Genomic DNA, 24,614 nt, shown 5'->3' with positions numbered 1-24,614 from the left:
ACCGGCATTTTAAAATGGCGACCAGCCACGACTATGCTAATCAAGCGCGGGATATTTAAATCCCACGCTTCATTTGCGACTTCGGTGTGCTTCATTTGCCTCCCTGGTCCGAACTAGGGGGCAAGTGTAGATATACCCTTAGAGTAGGAAACTGGTGGCTTTGATTTGGTTTTATTGCTGAGATTCTTAAATTCTCTTTGTTGTTTGACGTAAATGATAAAAAATTCTGCACTTCAGTGTGCAGTGATTCTGTTTATCCTTTAATGGCAACTAAAATGGTTAGGAGTTCAGAACAGCTGCCATATGAAGATAGATTAAAAAGACTAGGAATTAGAATTTCATCTTAGAAAAGAGGAGAGTAAGGGGGAATATGATAGAGGCCTATAAAATCATGACTGGTGTGGAGAAAGTAAATAAGAAATATGGAAAAAATTATTTGTTCCCATAACACAAGAGAGAGGTAATAGTTAGCAGGTTTAAAACAAACAAAGGGAAGTATTTCTTCATGCAGTGCACAGTAAACCTGTGGAAGGAACTCCTTGCCAGAAGGTTGTTGTGAAGATGGCTGTTAGCCAGGATGGGTAGGAATGGTGTCCCTAGCCTCTGTTTGTCAGAAGCTGGGAATGGGTGAAAGGGTGAGGGATCACTTGACTTGCTGTTTCATTCATTCCTGCTGGGGCACCTGGCATTGGCTATTGTCGGAAGACAGGATACTGGGCTAGATGGACCTTTGATCTGACTCACTATGGCTGTTCTAATGGCCGCTATCTCTATAGGACCAGATCACCTCTTAAATATTATAATAGAGTTAATACCTTTTCCTTCCCCATAGGTAGAAGTAAAAACCTGAATAGTTAGTCCACCTATTAAAGATGTGTTGAGAGAGATGGGGTGGGTGGGAAAAGTTGTAGATAGAATTTACTTTATTAGAGATGAGTTTTGCTTTTGGTTCTGAATGCAGCAAGGTCTTTGCTAACTTAACCTTCACTGGTTGTGTGTGCGTTTCTTTGTCCAGCTCTTGCACTAGATCCATTGCTAATACTTTATAGTGATTTCTGATATTATTGTGCAGTGCCCTAAATGTCTTGGCAAGGGGGTTAGCAGGAACGCTTTATAATTGTTTCATTTTTTCTTTACAGGTAGAAGAGATGGTGCAGAATCACATGACTTATTCTTTACAAGATGTCGGAGGAGATGCCAATTGGCAGTTGGTAGTAGAAGAAGGTGAAATGAAGGTAAATAAATTGTCGCACAATATATTATAACATTTTTTTAATCTATATTAAATGGTACTGAAATCTGTCTTTGTAACATTAATGCTGATACAGGGCTGTATTTTTTTATAACCTTAGTCCACATGTAATTACATAGATTTAAAACATGACTAATGGAGTAAGGGTCTGTCTGTCTAACTATTTTATATCTTTTAAGTACATACAATATTCTTTGTAACTTTATACCAGACATTTCATTCCTTTGCTAAGGGAGGTGACTTTACCTAATCACCTTCTCTTACTGAAGGTTCCATATTAGACTGGCTTTAGCTAGCTGGGGTTTGAATCTACCCCACACTAGAATGCCACAAACTGTGTGGATTATGCTGATACGCATTAAAAGTTTTGTTAATGCTTTTCATCTAGTCTTCATTGAAATGGGACTATGTCAAAGAATATTAAGAAAATCTATTTCTTTCAATGGTTTTGCATATACACACTTATGAGTACTGCAACACTTGGTGATGCCTTGCAGTAGAACCACCTTCTAGCAGTGTCATGCACCCCTCTCCTTGGTAGTACTGATGTTCTGAAGGAAGCCTACATTCAGGCGTAACACTCTCCCTACCTTGGTTCCTTCCATGCACATGCCTGGAAGGAGGATGTGAATGTTTTTGATGTCTTTGGAGTCAAAACCTTTCTCCTCTTAGTGTTAGCTTTGTTAGTATAGTTAGTGACATCCTCAGTTATGGTAGAATTGAAGAAGCAGAAGATGATGGGGCATAAGAATGTGCTTTCTGTCTAGCTGTCTTCGTAGCATCTGACGACCTTGTGCACACTGAGCCTCAAAAGTTTGAGAGAAGGACATTTGCATTCTGGGTGTTCAGTTTCAGACCTTTTCTCTGAAGCCCACAAGGATAAGCAGAGACTCCTTTTGGAATTCTTTCTTCTCAAGAAAGCACAATGCTAGAGTCTCTGGATTCAATCAATCCTCCAATCTAGGGTGTACTGGTAGGTCTGAACTGCAGATAGATACCTGTAATTGGCCTGTGCCAAGTGACTCAAACTCAGGCAAAAGGACTACTTAATTGCAGTATAGATGTGGTATCTGCTGTGACCATCAGGAGGCATGCAGCAAAGCTAAAGGTCACAGGATTCTAGGATCTTACCTAGGGATGTTAAATTTAGCTCAATCAACTAATCAACGGATTTTGCATCGACTAGCTAGTTGATTAGTTGATAAGCAGGGCAGCCACAGCAGGGCTAGCTCCCGGCCCCAGGAGATGGCCCCGCTGTGGCTTTGCCTTTTAAATGTATTAAGAGCCAAGCAGGCTCTTAATACATTTTAAAAGGCTGAAGTGCAGCAGGGGGAATCCGGCACAAGCCAGTACCACTGATGTCCCCCACTGCACTTCTGATTTTTAAATGTATTAATCGCCCGGTCCCTGCTACACCCCTACTTCCCTTGCCCCCCCCTGTGGAGACGGTGCTGGGGAGAACCGGCTTTTAAGCCAGGGAGTGGAGAGACCCCTTTAGCTGACAGTGCTAGAAGAAGGTTTTACAGGTTGTATCTCCAAAACCTGGCATTCTCTGGTCTGGCAAAATCCATCATTTGCACTTCTAGTGCTACATTTCTATGCTTCTGTGACACCAAAGGTAAGTATATCCAGATCCTTTACATCTAGAAGAGGGGCTTGTACACAAACATTTTGTGGCAAGCAGGGGTGTGAACTAACTGTCCATGTGGACCCTATGCACACTAAATGAAGGCTACTTACCTGTAACTGCAGTTCCTTGTGAGGGTGCAACATAGTCTCAGTTATGGTGATGCCTTGCAATATGGCTGGATCTCCATCGTCCAGCACCATCCGGACCTGTCCCGCCCCAAACAAGATAATTGGCCGGACCAGTGGAGGTTTCCTGCCATCAGCTCCCAAGCCCGTTGCCTGCTGCCCCAGCAGGCATCCTGCCTTGCCCTCCTCCACCTCTAAGTTGGCTGGGCTGCTTGCTCAGCTGCTGCCAGCTTTCTGGGCAGCAGAGGTTCCAGCTCCTGCTGTGGGGCACCAGCCTCACACATCTGTGGGCAGCCGCAGGGGCTCTGGGCCCGGGGTTCCTGTGGGGCTCCGGCTCTGCACTCTAGGAAGCTGCTAGGGGACTCTGGTCTTGCGCTGCCACAGGGCTCCAACCACAGCCCTGAGCTCCCAGGGATTGCTGCGGGCCTCCAGCCCCGCACCAACCCATGCTGCTGGGGGACTCCAGCCCTGCACTGCCACGGGCTGCTAGAAGCTGCTGCAGGGCTCCAGCCCTGGTCTTGTGCTGCCCCGAGCTGGGCTGCTGACCCTATTGCCCCAGCTAGCCCTCCTGCCCTTAGGCTCCCGGCTCTCTGATCCAGAAACCATCACTTGAGAAGTCATCCAGTACACTGAGGCAGGACCAAATAAACCTAGACCATCCCAGACAGGTGTTTGTCCAACTTGTTTTTAAAAACTATCAATAATAGAGACTCCATAACCTCCCTTGGAAGTCTATTCCAAAAATTAAGTATTCTTAAATTTAATCTAAATCTCCCTTGCTGCAGATTAAGCCCATTGCTACTTGTCCTACCTTCACTTGACATGGGGAATAATTAATCAATATCCTTTTCATAACAGCCCTTAAACTTACTGATAGACTGTTATCTGGTCCCGTCCCCTCCTTCTTTTTTCCAAACTAAACATGCTCATTTTTTTTTAAACCTTTCCTCATAAGTCAGATTTTCTATATCTTCTTATTTTTGTTGTTCTCCTCTGGACTCTTGCCAGTTTGTCCACATATTTCCAGAAATGGGCACAGTTCTCTCAGTTTGAGAGGAATTAACAAAATATGGATTTAATTTAGTAAACGTAATTACTGCTTTTTTTTGGTAACAATTCAATATTGAAAAGCTGACATGACATTCCCATTTCATAACTCCTCCAAAGTTGCTACTCATTTTTTCTTCTTCCTAAAGATTTAGGGAATATAATGATTGCTGTTCAAGTAGATGTATCAGAATGTCAGTTAACTAAAGGATTCTTTGCCCTATGTCTTCACACTATGGAAGGAAAAAGAAATGAAAATTGAATGTGTACTAAATGCTCCTCAGTAACCAGGCTCAGGGTTGGGATATTCACCCCTAATTATTAAATGTTAGTTTAACAGCAGGCTTGTGTCTGACATTTTCTTTTTGTCTAGGACATCCATTCTCCACGTAAGTCTTTGGGTCCTCTTGGACTCCATCCTGGTAGTAGATGTAAAGATATCTATAGTAGGAGCGGGGAAAACATTTTCATCTGTAGATGACCAGAAAATTGAACCCTATCCTGTCAGACACCAGAGCTAGCACAGAAATATTACAGTAATGCAAATCTATGTAAAGCAAATCTATCTATGGTGCTATCGAAAGCAAATTAGTTTCCAACTCTGTTGAATATTCCAAATAGCCTGGTTAGTGTGGACATCCTTGTAAGGTCCTCTGATAATTCTGAATGTGTTGTAAGACAGGACTGACTCTGGCTCTTGTTTAGATGGTCACTTTTAAATATTTCATAATATACTCTTAAATAACTTTTTTATTTTCCCTTTCTCTCTGTCTCTCTTTGGCTATGGCTACACTGTGATTTTTTTTGCCACAAGAGGCAATGCAAATGAAGCACGGATTAGCATTTTCTCACTCTTCATTTGCATAATCTCTTTCGGTCTGTTTTTGCGCAAGGGGTTTTTGCGCAAAAAGAAGCAGTGTGGATGTTTAATTTTTGCGCAAAAAACCCTTTTTGCACAAGATCCTTATGCCTTCCAGTTAAAATATTAACCATTGAAATAGCATGCGTTTTTGGGGGAGAGCAAGTTAATTCCACTTTGCCTAGGATTTGTTCAGTCATTTTTATTGCTGTTTAATGTAACTTTATTTTAAATGGACTGTCAAATTAGATCCTCAAGCCGAAGCACAAATATTCAAAGCAGTTTTAGCATTTTCCACTGTGCATTTCTTTTGTACTATTTTGTATTTGCCCAAAGGTGTACAGAAGAGAGGTGGAAGAAAATGGAATAGTCCTAGATCCTTTGAAAGCCACACATGCAGTTAAAGGTGTTACGGGGCACGAGGTCTGCCAGTACTTCTGGAATGTTGATGTTCGTAATGATTGGGAAAGTAAGGACTCACTTTCTTCAGTCATGGCTGTTGATCTGAGTGTTTAAAACTTTTATCTAATTGATGTGTGTTTGTGCTTGTACACTGATCTAATTCTTTTATTTTTAGCAACCATTGAAAATTTCCATGTTGTGGAAACTTTAGCAGATAATGCAATCATCATTTACCAGACACATAAGGTAATAATCTGTCATTATCTGACATCCAAAACATTCCAAATGATTCCAAAGCACTTAACGCAGAAACTGCTATAGCTTTCGTTAAATATAGTCCCCTCTATTGTGAAACATGGCAACTATTTAAAAGCACTATACACAAATTTAGGATAGGAAGTGAAAAATTCTGTACCCAATTTGCTTCCTCAATTTTGAATTTAACAAAGATAACAAAATATCACAATTAGTCTTGCATGTATGTTATGGAGCCTTTAGGGTCTAAGCCTTTTTTTCATCTTTTTAAAATAATAGCACCTCCATCAGCTTCTCTAATGGCATGTTGGAGCATTGGATCACTGCTGACTCGGGAAGAGTCCTGAGTCATCAAGATCACTTCCTGTAACAGTGGGTTTTTATTTGAGGATAGTCCTGGCTGTAACTGACCGCGCAGTTTGAGAGAACTCACAAGGTTACATGTTCTGAACTAGTGTGTTACAAGTACAATATTCATTTTGTAATCTTGTTTAACTAGTTCCTAAACACGTTTGTCAGAATGCCCATATAATTGATTAACTGTTTAAATTGGAGTGGTCAACATAAATTGAGCACTGGAACCAAACATAAGAATACTTTTAGTAGCTTAGATCCTGTTTCATATTTCAGGAGGGAGGGATAGCTCAGTGGTTTGAGTATTGGCATGCTAAACCCAGGGTTGTGAGTTGAATCCTTGAGGGGGCCATTTAGGGACCTGGGGCAAAATCTGTCAGGGATGGTACTTGGTCCTGCCATGAGGGCAGGGGACTGGACTCAATGATCTCTCAAGGTCCCTTCCAGTTCTGAGATAGGTATATCTCCATATTTTGAAAAGAAAATGGATTATCAACTGTTATGAGCTTGAAGAAACTTTCTACTTCTTTTTGTCAAACTCAAATTTCTCTACAACAATATGAGTTTGGCCAAATAGTTGGGCAGATGTTTAATTGATTACTTCAGGCTGACATCTGGGCAGTAAACATTCCCATTTTTACCCTTTTCCCCCTCTATTTACTCTCTCCCTGCAGAGAGTATGGCCAGCTTCTCAGCGGGATGTTCTATATCTGTCTGCTATTAGAAAGATACCAGCATTCAGTGAAAATGATCCTGAAACTTGGATTGTCTGTAACTTCTCTGTGGAACATGATAATGCCCCTGTAAGTAATTCCTCTTAATATTATCAAACTGTGCTTTCAGAAGTTTTGTAATTCAAAATATTAAATACAGGCAGTCCCCGGGTTACGTACAAGATAGGGACTGTAGGTTTGTTCTTAAGTTGAATCTGTATGTAAGTCGGAACTGGCGTCCAGATTCAGCCACTGCTGAAACTGATCAGTTTCAACAGTGGCTGAATCTGGACGCCAGTTCGGACTTACATACAGATTCAACTTAAGAACCCTAGGCATCCCCAAGTCAGCTGCTGCTGAAACTGATCAGCGGCTGATTCCAGGAAGCCCGGGGCAGGGGCTTCCTGTAGTCAGCCACTGGTCATTTTCAGCAGCTGCTGACTAGGGGACACCTGGGGCAGAGCAGCTGGGGTGCTGCTGGGTTGGTCCAGTGGCACCCAGAGCGGCGCTACGGGACCAACCGGCAGCGCCCCAGCTGCTGTACCACAGGCGTCCGGAGCAAAGCCGCGGAGCACGGGGGCAGCGGGACAGCCCAGACGCGCCGTGGCTATCCTGCTGCCCTCGGGCTCCGCGGCTTTGCTCTGCTCTGCTCCCCGTCCCCCAGGTCTGCAGACCAGGGGGAGGGGGAGCAGAGTAGAGCAGAGCGGCGGAACGCGCGGCCAGCTGACAGCCCAGACGCGTCTGGGCTGTCAGCTGGCCGCGTGCTCCGCTCTGCTTCCCCCCCCCCCCCATGGTTTGCAGACCAGGGGGAGGGGGAGCAGAGCGGAGCAGAGCAGAGCGGTAGATCGCGCGGCCAGCTGACAGCCCAGACGCGTCTGGGCTGTCAGCTGGCCGCGCGTTCCGCCGCCGCTTTGCTTCCTCTCCCTGGTCTGCTCGAGACCAGGGAGAGGAAGTGCCCCGTTCGTAACTGCGGATCCGACATAAGTCGGATCCGCGTAACTCGGGGACTGCCTGTACATTGTAATTGATAAAGCTGTCACCTTGTTCTTTTCTAAATGCTACCTTAAATTTGTCTTTGCTCTGATGCCTGCAAATCATCACTTTTAGTATTGGTTAGTCAAGTGGACAGCTGATCTTTTTAGTTGGGACTCTTTCCTCCCTCTCTTCCTCCCATTGAGCCTTACCACATTTTTCTATTTCATTCAAATGTCACATCCTGTTTACCAGCTAGACTATAAGCTCTTGAGGGCAGAGATTGCTATCTTTTATTACTTGTTTTGTGCCTTGCCTAGTACAAATCTTGATTGCAGCTCCTAAGTCTTGCTGTAATGTAATTATTATTTTGACATTCAGATTATAGAAATGCTGGTAGAGGATATAAACTTTGTTTAATACTTGTTAAATGTTTAATTTCTTGGCAGCTGAACAATCGATGTGTTCGTGCCAAAATAAACATTGCTATGATCTGTCAGACGTTGGTGAGCCCACCAGAAGGGAACAAGGAAATAAGCAGAGACAATATCCTATGCAAGATTACATATGTAGCTAATGGTATGTATGGCTTTTCAATATAGCATTTTTTACTTTACTTATAGAAGGTTATGAATGCTGGCAAAAATAAGATTTCAGGGTTTTCCTGTTTTTATTTTTAGATCAACATCTGTGAATCAACTGTTAGTCAACATCTGAAAGAGCCAGCGTTGGGAGGGGTGCCCCAGAGAACACGGGTGAGCATGGACTGCTTGAGTCCCTGCTCACCCCATGCTCTCTGTGGCACTTCTGCTTTTGAAATGTACAAGAGCCCTGCAGGGTTGAGCACAAAAGCAGAAGCGCCCACAGTGGGAACCAGTGCAAGTGGGGTGTGAAGCAGTTTCCCATTGTGCCGCTGCCTTCCCTGCCCCCCAGCACTGCCCGCTCCCTTGCTGCCTCTCTCTGATAGAGACACCGAGGGGCGGGGGGGGGAGCGACTAGTCGAGTCGACTAGTCACTTACATCTCTAGTAGGGGATATTATAAAGCTATGGTCACCAACCAGTCAGTCGTGATTGGCTGGTCGATTATGGGCACACTGCCAGTTGATCGCAAGGCAGTGTTCCCAGCCTGCCCTTGCTCCCTCCACCCCCAACAAGGAGCCCACTTTGGCGCTACAGCCTTCTGCAAAAATGGAGCTAGCTCTGGCCTCCTGCAGCGTGGGGGGAAGGAGGGAGTCCCTCAGTTCCATGCCAGATACGGCTTCTCGGGTGTTGGGGGCCGGGAGGATGCGCTGAGTGTTCGTAGGATTGCCAGATGCCCGGAATTTTTGCCTCTTGGCCAGGGAAAAAATCAAATATTGGACATTTTAGGTGTCCTGTATTCTCTGGGTTTTTTTACCGGAAAGGAGGCAAAAATACTGGACTGTCCAGGTGAATACTGGACACCTGGCAACCCTCTGCAGATCCTGCCTCAGAGATCCTTGTCCCTAGAAACCCCCCGGTACCAGCTGAGCTGCTCCTGCCCCCTCCCCCTAGCCAGATCCCCACCAGCACCCGGCTCCTGTGCCAGATCCCCCACGAGCACCCTGGCCCCTGCTCTCTCCCTCCTGGCCAGACGCCTACCCCCAGCTTGCTCCTTTACCCTAACTTCCACCTAGATTCTGCACTTCCATCCCTATCTCACTCACTGGCAACCCTATCCCACACATTGGGTCCCTCATTTTTGGTCCCACCTCAAAGCAGTGAAGGGCCCACAAAATCTACTAACCCTGGAACACCAGAAGAGTTAATCTGGCCTGAGGCCTTGAACCTCAGTTCTACCTACCCTCTCCCTCCCCACTTGGGGCTGGAGTGCCAGAGGAGTGAGGAGTCTTCAGTTGGGGCCACATCAGTGAAGGTTGGGGGGTTTTGGAGGGATTTTTTTTAACATCTCACTTGTGTGGTCCCCGACTGATTTTTCTATAGGTCAGTGACCCCTGGCCCAAAACAGGTTCCCTGCACCTCCCATAAATAAAGACAATGCTGAAACGTTTTTGTGTTGGACATCATATTTTATTTAAAAATGAAGCCTGGACAGCAAGCCCCCGGTTGGGGCCAAGACCCCATCTGGCTGAAGCATCATAACACCCCCCACAGACCCTAATCCTGAGAGCATCATACACCTGAACCCCCTACCCTGAGCCCCTCACATCCCCAAACTCCTGCACCCCCACATCTCCAGTCTTCTGTCACAACACTCCTGCACCATCCACACTGCAGATTTGTGTCCTGAGCCCCTCATACACCCCAGCCCAAACTCCTGCACCCACACATCAACAAGCCTGCAGCTTGCTCAGCACCCCAACCCTCCACCTGACCCCAGCCCTCTCCTGCTTGGAGCCTCTTCCCTGAGCCAGCATCCCCTTCTCCATCTCCTCCTGCACCTAAATTCCCTCCCAGAGCCTGCCCCTCCTGTCTCAACCCAGTGAAAGTAAGGGCTGGGGACAGCAAATGATGGAGAGAAGGGGGATGGAGAGAGTGGGGCCTCAAGGAAGTGGTAGGGTCTTGCAGGAAGGGATGAGGTAGATCTTAGCTTGCCCTGACATTTAAAAAGTGATCTTGGGTGTGAAAAGGTTGGACCACTATTCTATGTGATCAGTAAACTGAAATAGAGCTTTCAATTGGTATAAAATTACAGGTGTTCAGGGAGTCTTAGTACAGACACTCATTAGGGATGTGAAAGATTAACCGCTAAGCATCACCCTTAATGGCATCTGGAGCAGCTGTCCATGGCACAGCCTGGGCACATTGCTGGCAGAGGCTGCTCTGGGTGTCCAGAGCTGCTCCTGCCTGTGGAGGTGGGCTGCTACAGCCCAGGCCATTCTCTCCCCCCCAACTAATTACACGGGATTTTATATCCTTATAACTATTGAATTAGTAGTTACCAAGAAATGTTGATTCTGGTTGCAAAGGGATGAATAATCAATGTTAAATAAGTAATTTGTTTTGTCAATGGATTAGTGTTGAGTATTTGCGAGTCCAGTCATATTTGTGTTTGTTTTAGTTTTTCTTTTGTTTTAGAGTATAGCTTTTATCTTTATTTTTAGTGAATCCTGGGGGTTGGGCACCAGCCTCAGTGTTACGAGCAGTGGCAAAACGAGAATATCCCAAATTCCTGAAGCGTTTTACATCATATGTGCAAGATAAAACAGCAGGAAAGCCTATTTTCTTCTAGTATTGACAGGTATGTGCTGAACTTTTTGTTGAGTTTTACTTTCTGTATACGTGCCTCTAAATATTAAAATCAAAACAAAGCTAGATAATCTAGAAATGTTTGTTATAGTAATTATCACAGCTATTGCAAGTTTAGCTATATTTTGAACTATACACTTAAGTGAAATTAATAATAAACCAATGTATTTTCTATACACAAAGAAATAATATGGATATGATTAGTTGATTTCCTACAAAAAAGTCTTTGGACAAATTTAAAAAATGTATTTTTGAATTATGGTTGATCTTTTGGCCTCAGTGAAAATGTAGTAAACCAAGATGCTTTGAATAATAGGATCACCTATATATTGGATTAAACAGGTTGACATTATAAACATTTAGGCTTCGTCTAGACTGGCATGATTTTCCACAAATGCATTTGCGGAAAAGTGCGTCTAGATTGGCACGGACACTTTTCTGCAAAAAAGCCCCAATCGCCATTTTCACGATCGGGGCTTTTTTGCGCAAAACAAATCTGAGCTGTTTACACTGGCCCTTTTGTGCAAAAGCTTTGCGTAAAAGGATTTTTGCCCGAATGGGAGCAGCATAGTATTTCCGCAAGAAGCACTGATTTCAGACAGTAGGAAGTCAGTGTTTTTGCGGAAATTCAAGTGGCCAGTGTAGACAGCTGGCAAGTTTTTTCGCAAAAGCACTTGCTTTTGCGGAAAATCTTGCCAGTCTAGACACAGCCTTAGATTGTAGATTTCATTTTTAGTCAACTAGAAATGCAAGTAGAAAAGATCAACTATTCCTTTTTCATCAAATATCTGCCAGAATCAAACCAAAGGTTAATATTTGGTGTCTTTTAGAACAAGATAATACAGTGTACTGAATTTTAAACTTTTGTAAAAAACTGAACGTTGACATTCAAACTGTGGGGCTTTGTCTACACTGCAGGGTTTTTGTGCAAGACACTTTTTATGGAAGATATCTTCCGCAAAAACTACTTGTGCAAAATCGCATCCACACCTCAAAAGCGTATCACAAAAGCGATGTGCTTTTGTGCAAGAGAGCATCCACACTACATGGACACTCTTGCACAAAAGAAAATTCTGGTTGCCATTCACAGAATGGCCATTAGAGCACCTGTGCTTTTTCTAATAGGCTCTTTTTGCGCACGAAACCCCTTTTGATCATCTCCACACACCTTTTTGTGCAAGTATTCCTGTGCAGAAAGGAATTATTCCTTGTAGAAAGAAGTAAACCTACACTGCAGAAAGCCCTCTGTTCTGCCATTTTACTGTACATTTTCTTGTGCAAAAATGCACTTGAGGTGTGGACGCGCTGCTGGTTTTTGCGCAATAACCCTGTAGTGTAGACATAGCCTAGGACCATGGTCACCAACCAGTAGATCGCGAGCTACCGGTAGCTCTCAGGGGCTCTAAGAGTAGCTCTTGAGCCCTCTCGTAAATGTACTGCGCAGGCATGCAGTTCAATTAGATTTCCTCTCTGGAAGAGCAGCTACTTACCAAGCAACAACACAGGTGAGTAGCTGCGAGGAATGGTGGGAGCTGGGAGGTCGGGAGGGCTGAAACACCCCAGCCAGATGACTGTGGCTTTCAGCTGAAAGAGGCTGCCCAGCAATCCAGCTGATCAGCAGCTATTCCTCTGCACCTGCCCACATGGAGTTTGAGCTGAGCGCCATGGCCAGCTGGCCGGGCAGCCACTTCTCTTCCCTCCAGCCCAGCTGCCCTGCGCTCAGCCCAGGGAGGCTGAGTCTAGCTCCAGCTGTGCTGGAGCAAGCTTCCCGGGCTGAGCGCAGGGCAGCTGGGTGGGAGCGAAGCGAAGCGGCTGCCTGGCCAACTGGCCATGGCACTCAGCCAGGGTGCACCAAGGTCCACGTGGGCAGGCGCAGAGGGGAAGCCGCCCGATCAGCTGGAGCGTGATTCAGCCTCCTCCGGGCTAAAGGCCACAGCCAGCTGGCCAGGCAGCTTCTCCTCTGCGCCAGCCCTCTTGGAGCATGGTGCACCCTGGCTGAGTGCTATGCCCAGCTGGCCGGGAAGCCGCTTCTCTTCGCTTCCGCCCGGCTGCCCTGCGCTCAGCCCAGGAAGCTTGCTCCAGCACAGCTGGAGGTAGGCGCAGCTGAACCGCGCTCCAGCTCATTGGGCGGCTTCCCCTCTGCGCCTGCCCACATGGACCTTGGTGCACCCTGGCTGAGCACCATAGGCAGCCCGGGCAGCCGCTTCTCTTCGCTCCAACCCGGCTGCCCTGCGGTCAGTCCGGAGGGAGCGCGGGTCGGATGCTTCCCTCCGTGGCTGGTGTAGGGAATTCCCTGCCCCCAACATTGTTCCCTCTTCTCTGCCCCAAACTTGTCCCCCGCCCTCATGGCCCCCTGTTCCCTCTCCCTTGCCCCCCCCCCCACAGAAACTTGTCCCCCAGCACTCTGCCCCCCTGCAGAAACCAGTTCCTTCTGGCACCCTGTGTCCTACTACAGAAACCTGTCCTGGCACCCTGTCCCCTCTCCCCTGCCCCCACTGGCACCCTGTTCCCTGCTCCAGAACCCACTAGCACTCCTCCCCAGTACTGTGTCCCCTGCTCCCAAATGACTTTTCTATGGGTCAATGACCCTTGACTCAAGGCAGGTTCCCTGCCAGTCTTATAAATAAAGACAATGAAGAAACTTTTTTGTGTTTAACATAGTATTTTATTTAAAAATGAATCCTGGCCAACGAACCTCCAATTGGAGCCAAGCCCCCATCTGGCCACAACCATTCCTGCATTCCCCCTTCCCCAGACCCTAGATCTGAGCCTATCAAACACTGGAACCTCATGCCCTCAGCCCCTCACATATCCCAACCCAAATTCCTGCACCCTCACATCCGCAAGCCTGTGGCAGCTTAGTATCTCAACACTGCCCAGCCTGGAGCCCCCTCCCCGAGCCAGTGACCCCTTCTCCACCTCCTCCTGCATCCAGATTTCCTCCCAGAGCTTGCACTCACCCCTTCCCACACCCAAATCCCTCATTCCCACCCCAGAGACTACACATCCTGTCTCAACACAGCAAGGGTCCAGCTAGACTGCAGGAGTTTTTCAGGGTTCTGGAGATATCCCAGAAAAACTCTTCTAAATCTAGGATTGCGTTTGTTCTTTCACTTTTTTAGTGGAAGAGCAAACAGGCTCTTTTGGTCACCCCTATATTCCTCTTTCCACAAGGAATAAGGTGGCTTCCAAAAGAAGGGTTTTTTTTCTGACATTTGGTCCAGTCTAGTCAGGCCAAATGTTGGAAAAACCTCTTCCTACAGAAGAATATATATTTTTTTTTAAAGCAGCAGTATAAGGATTGGGGATAGCAAGTGATGGAGAGGAGGATAATAGAGAGGGCGGGGCTTCAAGGAAGGAGCAGGGCGGTTAATCTTGGCTTGGTCGGTCATTTAATAAGTGATCTTGGGTGTAAAAAGGTTGGAGACCACTGGCCTAGGAGTTTATCTGCGTATTCTTTGGGCGTGTTCACTACCTATTAGTCAAAGCATGTACTTTGAGAGACCATAGTAGTTGATACAATGTCCATCAAGGTTTTACTGGACCATCTTGTTCTTTTACATTGCCTCATTGGCAGGGTAGCCCTGGTTCAAGATGTGTTAAAGTGGTTCCAATGGGATTTGCATTGTCATAAAATGCAAAGGGTCTTGGTGGGTACAGGCAGTCCCCGGGTTACATACAAGATAGGGACCGTAGGTTTGTTCTTAAGTTGAATTTGAAGTCGGAACTGGCGTCCAGATTCAGCCGCTGTTGAAACTGACCAGCAGCAGCTGAATCGGACACGCCTGGGGCAGAGCAGCTGGAGTGCTGCTAGGTTGGTCTGGTAGCGCCGACCCTTGGTGCGGCAGGACCAACCCGGCAGCACCCCAGCTGCTCTGCCCCAGGTGTTCCCAAGTCAGCCGCTGCTGAAACTGACGAGCGGTGAGAAAAGCCTGGTCTGCTGGGGGGCCGAGGGGGGGGAGCACTAGCTGCGCACCCCCCACCCTCCCCAGCAGACCAGGGAGACGCGGTGCGGCTTTTCTCACCGCGGAGGACGCGGGCGGCGGAACCGCCGAGATGCGCCGCGGTCCCACTGCCCGTGTCCTCCGCAGCGAGAAAAGCCGCTCCGCGTCTCCCTCGTCTGCTGGGGGAGGGAGGCGCTAGCTCCGTGTCTCCCTGGTCTGCTTGGGGGAAGTGCCCCCCACGCCGCCACAGGCGGCGACAGTGGGGGAGGCACCCCGCACTAGCTCTGCGCCCGCCCCCCCCCCGTTCGTAACTAGGGGTCCGACTTAAGTCGGATTGATGTAATCCGGGGACTTCCTGTATAGTTTTCAGTTTTCACTATCTTTGATACATATGTATCCTTACAGGGCAGGGTTTCCCAACCTATGGGTTGGGACCCAAATATGGGTCTCCGTTACATTTCAAAAAGGTGTCTCCCCAGATGGCTCTTAAGGAGCCATTCACACATTTTTTGAATTGCCCTGGGTCACTAAGTCTTCCTGAATTGTCAAAATGGGTCCCCATATGGAAAAGGTTGTGAACCGCTGTTATAGGGAGTGAGTATCTATGGTGTACATGGAAATAAATTATATCTGACTGAATTATCTATTCAAAATGGCATGTGCTAAATATCAGCAAAACAAAGCAGCATGTGAAACCAATTTTCAGTCATTCTCAGGGCAGTCTGGCTATATTACTAGCAGATCTGGGCTTTTATTGACTGGAATATTTTAGTATGTACTCGTGTGATATTAGATTTAGATTACTACAATATGCTTCATTATATATGTCATACCAAAACGCTACATTGCCAGCAGTTTATTCTAAATTTGGCAGTCCTGGTATTATGGTGGATTGACAGTGGGTTTTCACTTGTATGTTGTCCTGATGTCTCACGGTTGCCTGTTGCTTAGGTTTCATTCAGAGTACAAAATCCTAGAAGTCTGGGTCCTTTGATCCTCTTCAGCAGTGTTTCTCAACCAGTGGTACGAGTACCCTGAGGGGTACTTAAGAGAAGTCTGGGGGGGTAAGTCAACACAACTGCAATTTGGAGAACTGAATTTTTGTTAAGTTTTACAGCCCTTTATTATTTTTGAACTTTTTACACCCAAAAATTTCATCGCCCGCCCGGCTACAATTAAGTTGTTTAAACAAATGTGTAGCAATGGTAGAAAAAAAATTGTTTGAAAACTATAGGTATTGGGGGTACTTATGTTTTTTAAGGGGTATTTTATAAAAAAAAAGGTTGAGAAACACTGCTCTTCAGCAATGGTAGTTTGTCCCTGTAGATTTTAGCTCACAACTAGCTTTAGAGGCATTTAGTTACAGAAGGCCTGTCTGAAGTATGAATCAAAATGTAGGCCGTGATCAAACAAGCAAAATTTGGCGACAAGATATTGTTTCTAAATTGTACTTTTAGAATGTTTCCTAACTTGCTTGTTTTTTAGTGTTCTGAATGTATTATGCTATGTCCTTTCCATGCTTTCCACAGTGATTGGAACAAGACTGTGTGTGAACATTCCATGTTGGAGAAATAAACCAAATTGAAGCTCCAAGCTGGAACATAGGATCTACAGTCTTTTTGTGGCCCAAGTCCTAGGCTTCGTGCTCTGAAGTGAAGAAATGCTGCAACACCATGAGGCTGAACTTCTAACACTAGCTGTCTTCTGCTAGCTCTCCTTGCTGAATCAGTGTGTAATTGTAAATACATGTATTGATACATGTATATGGATATATTTTTATTTGCTTGCTTTGGAGGAGAAAAATACAAACTTTAAATCACCACTGGGATTATTGCTTCAATTTTAAACAATTTGCAAAGCATTTGTTTACTGTGGCCCTTCATAAGACACTCATAATTTTCTGGTTTTGTGCATGCCTAAAAAGCACAAAACACAAAATGCACATATAGCATACTGTATGTGCTTTATATGCACAAAAACCCGTGTGGTATTTTTTCCAGGTTTGCAGTAAAGTCTAGGTGATCTTTTGACAGGGGTTTTGTTTTGCTTTGTATAATCAATCATAGTTCATTGCTGCTGGTTTCTATAATGAATCATCTTATGTAAAATGTCTCTTAATTGAAGGCTGTCAATATCCATATGACTTTGCCTTTTCTGTTGTCTTACTCCTATGAAGACCTTTGGTTCTGATGGAGGAAGAGTGTGAAAAAGCTTTATTTTTCCCCAGATCTTTATATTTCTATTGTATTTTAGTTATGTAATATGTGCTACAGAATTTATTGAACATTATTCAGAAATTTCTAGATAGATTCTATATGAGGGTGAGAATGTGCCTGAAAACTACAACAGTGATCTGTCCATGTTATGTTACATGTGGACTATAGGTTTCATGAAACGGCAAGAAGGTACCCTGTAATATTTATTAAAGCAAATTGGACTACATAGGACAACATTCCCAGTCTGCAAGAGTGAGTACATTATTTCCTGGTCCTGCACAATTTTGTGTCTCATCTTAATGTAAGCCATGCTCTGAGGTAGGTTTAGAAAATCTGAGTTGCATTAATATTTACTACTTGATCAGAATCTTAACAAAGCTATAAGAATCCAGATTCTAAATGAAAAGTTCCCCTTAGTTGCTGTTAGAACTTGAATGCAAATATCTGCCTGCCTTTGATCTCTGGAAATAGCCATGAGGAATGGACTCTGGGGGCAGAGACTAGTACTCGAGTAGACATCTCGTTTGGTGTCCTTTAGATGGATATAATTCAGATGCATTTCTTGGGCACTTGTATATGTCAGATATATTTTTTTCAAAAGAAAGCTTAAAGTCTTATTTAATATAGTATTGCAGGTGCCTGGAGAGAACTATGTAAGAGTAATTTAATGAAGAGTTGGCTGATAAATGTCTATCTGCACAATGTTGTAAGTAAATTACTCCTTGTGTCTTAGTTTTTTGTATAGAGAGGTGCAAACACACATATATCACATGGTTACACACATACATGCAGATTTCATGCTCTCTAAAACTTTTTTCTCCTCTTATGTTTGCCTTCCTCTAAATGGTGTGCATGGAATATGCCTTATTACAGAATCATTCTGTGTTTGATTTGAATATGTAGAAAAGTGCCTATATGGTAATGCTAGTAAGGCAAATAAGATTAAAATTATCCATGTTTACTACATCACCATAAGCATTTTACATAGTGATGTTAAAAATTTTATACCTCAAATGTTTCATCTTTTTGCAATCAACTGAAAAATGGTTCATTCACCATAGCCACTAATGGGAACTTTACAAAAAGTCCTATGCCCAAAGTACAAATTACTCCTTATTTGCCATTTCTGGTAACTATCATTCAACACAGGCAAGTAACTGTTTCTTAATTTAATTGGATAGCTTTATTTTACAAACGTATGGAAAGTTTACAAAGCGGTATATAAATCTTAATATCATTAGTTGCATTTGCACTAAATGTGATGTACTTTTGCAATTTATTCTGTAAATAAAATTACACTAAAGATATTTGTAAAGAATACATTTTACTTTTAGATAAAAACACTGATCCTCCACTACAGCTAGCCCTGCCCACTCAGAGTTACAAGAAGCTTTTTACGGGATATGCAAAGAGTAGCTGGTTCAAGAGTCAAAGTACTGCCTCTTCAAATAAAAGCTTAGTCTGTAGGCTTTTTCTCGTGTGTAAATGTCTATTGAGTATTCATTATTCTCTTTCTTCCAAAAGAGATCTCCAAACCTTTTTGGCCTTTAATCTCTCTCCCGTCAAACATGTGGTCTTTTCTCTGCCAATTAACATGTCACCGTAACCATATGTGGTAGGTACTGTTGATGACCATGAGCCCCCGATTCTATATTGTCATTTTTGTAAGTTAAATCGGTTCATTTTAATTCAGCATATTCAGAAATCAGTGATTGCTACAATCCTCTTCAAATGCGAGTGTCCCTTAGCTTCCGTTGTCTGAGAACCTGGCTCTCTCACCAAATTAGATCTTCACCATGACTAGATACAGTTTTGTTGGGAATGAAGGGATGGAGGAAAGAGATTCTTCAATAGTTTTCTGAATCTGAATAATCTCATAAATTTCTTTTTAAAAAAGCCATTGCACCTTTTGAGAGGAAATCACCTTTTACCTAATTGATCTGAGATGATTTATCTGAAGTTTGTGTTGATTTTCTTAAATCAAATTGTCCAATAAACATCTTTCACCAATATTTTTTGGCAGTTGTACAGATTAAGGTGTATTTGAATTGCCACTGTTCATCCACAGACTCAAAACCATAAACCATCTTAGTAACGTGATGCATAGAGTGTAGCTCTTTCTCCTGTGATAGCTTTCTGATCCTGGTAAGTTTTAAAAATTAAAAGTTTGCTCTTCCATGTTACAATCACAAATTTAAAACCAGTATTTAAAAAATGGAAAAAGTATTAAAATATTATGAAAAATAGTTCTGGTTTGTAGTTATTTTTAACATTTTAGTACTTTGAAGAAGTAGAAAGTCATGCATAACATTTTAGTAAAACAACCAAAACCTTGCATATTTCTCAGTCCGGGGTCTAAGAAATTAGCCTGTTGTAGAATAGCTATTTTACATTTACTGTGGTCACCTAAGGAAAACATCCAAAGATAAATTGGATTGATTTGTAAAATAAGATTTCCTCTGAGGCATGTTAAACGATGTTACAGGTTACTTTCTCTTTTACCGATAACTCTAAAACTCTCAGTAGGAGAAGGATTTTAAAATACTTATTTGACATTTTTAAGTAACTTAATTTGAATTTGTATCTAACTGGAGAGTTTTATTTATATTAGTTGTGCCAAAATGACCCTGGCTCCATCGCATCTCCCTGAATGTTCTTTGTGCACCTAGAGGGCATGCCCTATAGTTTGGGGATTACTTGTTTAAACTTACCTTTCTTTGCCTTCTCCTTGTTCCTGTACCAAGTGCACCTCTTTCTCCCAGGCGTCTGCTAAACTGTTGTTTATGAAGCATGTGGCTTGCTGGTTACCATTTTGTTTGCATTTCTATGATTGTTTGACTCTTTTTTTCCTATCAATTGCATCCTCCAGTCACACCCATTTGATAGCACTGGGCCCAAAGAAAGATATAGCTCTTAGAACTGTGGTGCATACAAGCTCTTAACTACTAGTGATAGAAATGTAGCCAAAACAAAAACCAGGACTATGTAGCACTTTAAAGACTAACAAGATGGTTTATTAGGTGATGAGCTTTCGTGGGCCAGACCCACTTCCTCTCATCACCTAATAACCATCTTGTTAGTCTTTAAAGTGCTACATCGTCCTGGTTTTGTTTCAGCTAGACTAGACTAACATGGCTACATTTCTATTACTATCCTATAGTGAAGGAATTAGTGATGAGAAAAGCAGCTTTCTGGAGCAATTTCTCATTTTAATCTTTCATAATAAATAACTTAATGGCGGGAGCAGCCAATTCATTAGAACAATTCATGAACAATTCATGAATAACCCTCACATTATTATCTAAACCAGTGTGTCCCAATTTTATTTGGCCACAGAACCCTTTTAAACGCAAAAGAATTTTGCAGAATCCCTAATAACAGTCTAAAATATGGACATCAGTGCTGAGTAGTGACATTGTCACCACTCTCTGGCTAAGCTGGCATTACACAGGGACATTTATCATGGCAAACACAAATGAAAATTGTTTTCAATAAAATTAATGAATTTTTAAATATTAATTATTTTTAAATAATAAAATGTTATTGCAATGGAATTTTCTTGTGGAACCCTGGGATTCCATGGAACACCATTTGGGAAACACTGATCTAAACAAAGCGCTATCTTGAACTACATAACATTAGTTTCAAGAACTCATCCTGGGAAGAGAATAAAACTCTTCCATGACCTCAACAGTCACATACAGGTTAGCTAAAAAACAAGTTTAGAAAATTAATTCAAATTTATTTAGTTTCCCAGTCATTTAAAAAGCTTTTTCTTCCTAAATTAATTTTTAAATTTTTTTGAACAAACCTTACAGAAATTTTAAAACAATTTCCACCTCAGATATGCTCTTGCCTGTTTGATTTATTAGAGGATTTCTCTTTCCTTCACTCACTTTTTCACTGTCTCTGAAGTGAAATATGAACACACTAACTTTCAAGTTTGTATTCAGCTTTAAAGTAATTCTTTTGAGCAGTTGGCATTGGTAATTAGGAGATAAATTTGCCCTTTCTTAATAAGAACCAATACAATTTTCAAAGCTGTAGTGTATTACCTATGGAAAAGATTAATTTGAAACCATTACACATCTTTTCTTCTTATAGACAAGTCAATAGAGGGAACGGTGGCAGCTGAGCAAGACCAAGAGATACCTGCATATGTAGACCCATGAATGGGTCTTCTCAGACTTTTACTGTTCTAGTATTTATGTATTTTATTTAAAAAATAGTGATTATGCATTCTAAAAATTACCCTGTGGAACTCAGTCTAAGAGCCATTAGCATTCTTGAGCTTAGCAGAATCTTAAAAAAAAAAAATGCATTCGAAGATTGTACAGGCCAAAGATACTTAAAAGTAATGAAACTTCTTGTTTTGCAAATAAGCTAACCAGGAACTGTAAATTGTGAAGTCTCTCCATTCCATTTAATCTTGAAGAGGTGTCACACTTAATACTATACAAACATAAAGCATATCTTTATTCATTGTCTGAATATCTGCATGGATTGTCTGAGTACAGCACTTAGGACAGTGGAATTCTAGTCTATGGTATATCAGAACAGCAGATTATTTTGTACAACGTACTAATTATATTTTTTTCCTTAGCAAAACCACATTAAAAGAGGCATTTGCACTGGAGTTACCATTCTCTGGATAGAAACAAGTGGAATTTTTTCTCCACAATAAAAATAGGTGCTGAGGATGAAAACGAACAAACTGTACACACACACACACACAAACACACACACACACACACACACACACTCAATGTAAAAATGTAGTGCTATATAGCTGTGTTGGTCTCAGGAAATGGAGATAAGGTTAGTGAGGTAATATCACTTGTTGAACTAATTACAGGTGGGGGGAAGGGGAAAAGTGAAAAGTTTGAGCTACACCAAGCTCCGCTTCAGAGCTGAGGAAGTAATTTAAAAGTCATAGCTAAAGGTGGAATAGATTAAGCATAAGGCGTTAACATACATACATTTCACCTTGTATTTAGCTGTGGCTTTCCTGTTACCTTTGCCAGGTCTGGAGAGCTCTGTGTATATTTAAAAGCTTCTTTCACCAACAGAAGTTGGTCCAATACAAGAAATATTACCACTTTTGCCCTCTGAGTCAATGAAGAAGAGCACATTGTGTCCAGTGATACAGCAATATCAGTGGTACTCAGTTGTGAGAGAAGCCACTCTCTCAGCCACCATGAACCAAAAGAGCACCATGACTAGTTTACCCTCTGCACCATTCCACCAAATATGTAGACACACAGATTAAATATACAAGTATAAATATAATACTTTTTTCAAATATTCAATACAACCAAAATATTTTGCTTAAACCATTAGTTGCGTAAGCACACCTAGCTGTTTACATCTCTTGTATCTTCAGCTCTTGTGCTGGGATCAAGTAGAGGTCTTTCTCCAGGATGAGCTGTGAATTAGCTGTTCTCTCTGGGAGGGAGCCGTGGAGAGCCACATGCAGCTTGCAAACTGCAAATTGAGTATGGCTTGATCTATATCTCAGGCAAAAGATTAAAGAGTCTGAGTCTATGTACCATCAGGAGTTTAGCCTCCAAAACCATTTTTCAAATAGACATGTACTGTTTCCCATTTAGGGTATTAGAGGCTACGTCTACATTGGCATGATTTTGTGCAAGAACTCTTTTGCAGAGCATCTACACAAGAGCATCCGTGCCAGTGTAGACGATCTCTTGCGCAAGAAAGCTCTGATGGCCATTTTAACCATAGGGCTTTCTTGCGTAAGAAATTCATGTTGCCTGTCTATACATGTTGCCTCTATTCCTGAGCCAGTGCACTTATTCCTGAGCCGGAGCATCATAGTTCTTGCGCAAGAAGCACTGATTTCATACATTAGAACATCAGTGTTCTTGCACAAGAACTCGCAGCCAGTGTAGACAGGCAGCAAGTTTTGGCACAAAGGCAGCTGCTTTTGTGCAAGATTGCACCAATGTAGACACAGCCAGAGAGTGTTTTCTGATGTATACAGAAGGTGTAAATATAGAAGACAAAAAGCATATCTTAAAAGGGTACCATATACCCTGAAAAATAATAACATGCTTGAATACAATAGGAATAGGTTTATTTCTTGAGTGAGATAATAAAGGACACTCAGTCCATTTTGGGCCCATGAGAAAAACTACATTCTGTTCCTAGGAAAATAATCTTAAGACAGGGTCAATTGATATCAATCAAAAAAGAAACTTTCATTTTTACTTATTTTCCTAAAGAGAAATTGAGCGGCATAACCATTAAAATACAGTGATTTGCAACTACCAGCGATAGCCTTTGTTAAATTCAGTACTTCTAATTAACACATCTGTTTAACCAATAACATACCCTAATGTCCATTTATTCAGGTTCTCAGTTTTCTTGTCAGAAAATGAGAAATGATAATTTACTGATTTTTTTAACTCATTTGTGTCAAGGGGCATTTGGATGGGTGTTTGAATCAAATGAACAAATGTTTAAAACAGCTTTCTGAAATAAAACAACCTTATGCTAGATACATAACATGTTATGAAGCAATTTTTCTTTATTTAAAACCAGACAACTTTATCTAGTGTTGCCCAGGTGCTTAAGGGCAGGGGCACTGGTGGTGGGGGGGGTGAGGAGGGCTCAGGACAGGGGGTCCCATCCAGTGGAGTTCCTCTCCTTCCTCTTCCCCCCACTCCATCCAGTTCTGCAGCCAGGGACTGGGAAGTGAGGGTTTACAGCAGGAGGCCACTTACCCACTTTGGTGGCAGGCAAGATGACAGAGCCCCAACCCTACTGGCCTCTCTCTTGGTGGTGCCTGGAAGGTAGGAGGCAACCACCAGTGGTCCCTCTACAATATAGCCCTCAGTGGCTGCTCTCAGTATCATGTCTGTCCATCCTCTGTGCTGCATATTATGGAAACAGTCCCAGTCCTGGGACTTCCCATTTTCTTGGCACAACCAACCCAATCTTGGTTTAAGTTGGGGTAAGAGGAAGCTGCATACCAAAGTTGGTGGTCCTAGCTCATACTATGTAGGAGTTTGTGAGCAGATGCACATATTTAAAATATATAGAAAATGTACCCACCATTGCTTAGGTTCTTAATTTCCTTTTTTGGAAAATAAACTGAAAAAATACATGGTTCATTTAAATCACTGTTCTGGGCTGAGAATGAGGGGGTCAGTATGCAGTCTGCCTTGGGGAGAGAGGAAAACCCCAGCCTTCTCTCACCACAGCAGCTTGGGGCCAGAAGTGAAACATGGCTCTCTGTGGCTGCTGCAGCTCCAGCAGGCACAGATGGGGGAAGGGATGCATTTCTCTAGCTGGGCCAGATACAGGTTCATCTGCCCCCTGTGCTCTTCAGCCAGTGTGAAGAATGCAGCAAACTCTGCAGTTTCCCTTCGCTCCCTGACAACAGAACAGCTAGCAATGTTCCTGTGCAAGATGGATGGGAGAGCTTGAGCCCTCCTCCCTCATTAAAGGGAACCTAGGGGGTGGGGGACTCAAGTAGTCCTGGAAGAGGGGGTACTCCCCACCTGCCCAAAACAGCCTTTTTCACCTGCCTGGTGATTGTCTACAACTGACATGGTTAGGTCCAGTGATGGTATCTCCAGAGTAAATATGTGGAC

General features: G+C 43.2%; 1 protein-coding gene across 2 annotated transcripts in view; it reads left to right on the top strand.

Annotated features, from left to right (window-relative positions):
- CERT1 (ceramide transporter 1) overlaps positions 1-19,244 on the top strand; it is a 130,042-nt gene extending 110,798 nt beyond the window's left edge. For both annotated transcript variants that reach the window (XM_006124267.5, XM_006124266.5), the window contains 7 exons: positions 1,140-1,235; positions 5,250-5,382; positions 5,491-5,561; positions 6,599-6,727; positions 8,059-8,188; positions 10,694-10,830; positions 16,312-19,244. In XM_006124267.5, the coding sequence (XP_006124329.1) occupies positions 1,140-1,235; positions 5,250-5,382; positions 5,491-5,561; positions 6,599-6,727; positions 8,059-8,188; positions 10,694-10,821 (687 nt within the window). In that variant the 3' untranslated portion in view covers positions 10,822-10,830; positions 16,312-19,244. The remainder of the gene's footprint in view (positions 1-1,139; positions 1,236-5,249; positions 5,383-5,490; positions 5,562-6,598; positions 6,728-8,058; positions 8,189-10,693; positions 10,831-16,311) is intronic.
- The last annotated feature ends 5,370 nt before the right edge of the window (positions 19,245-24,614 follow it).

Source organism: Pelodiscus sinensis, chromosome 6 (assembly GCF_052426305.1).
Source record: "Pelodiscus sinensis isolate ZL-2025 chromosome 6, ASM5242630v1, whole genome shotgun sequence".
NCBI lineage: Eukaryota > Metazoa > Chordata > Testudines > Trionychidae > Pelodiscus > Pelodiscus sinensis.
This window is presented reverse-complemented; position numbering and strand designations above follow the sequence as displayed.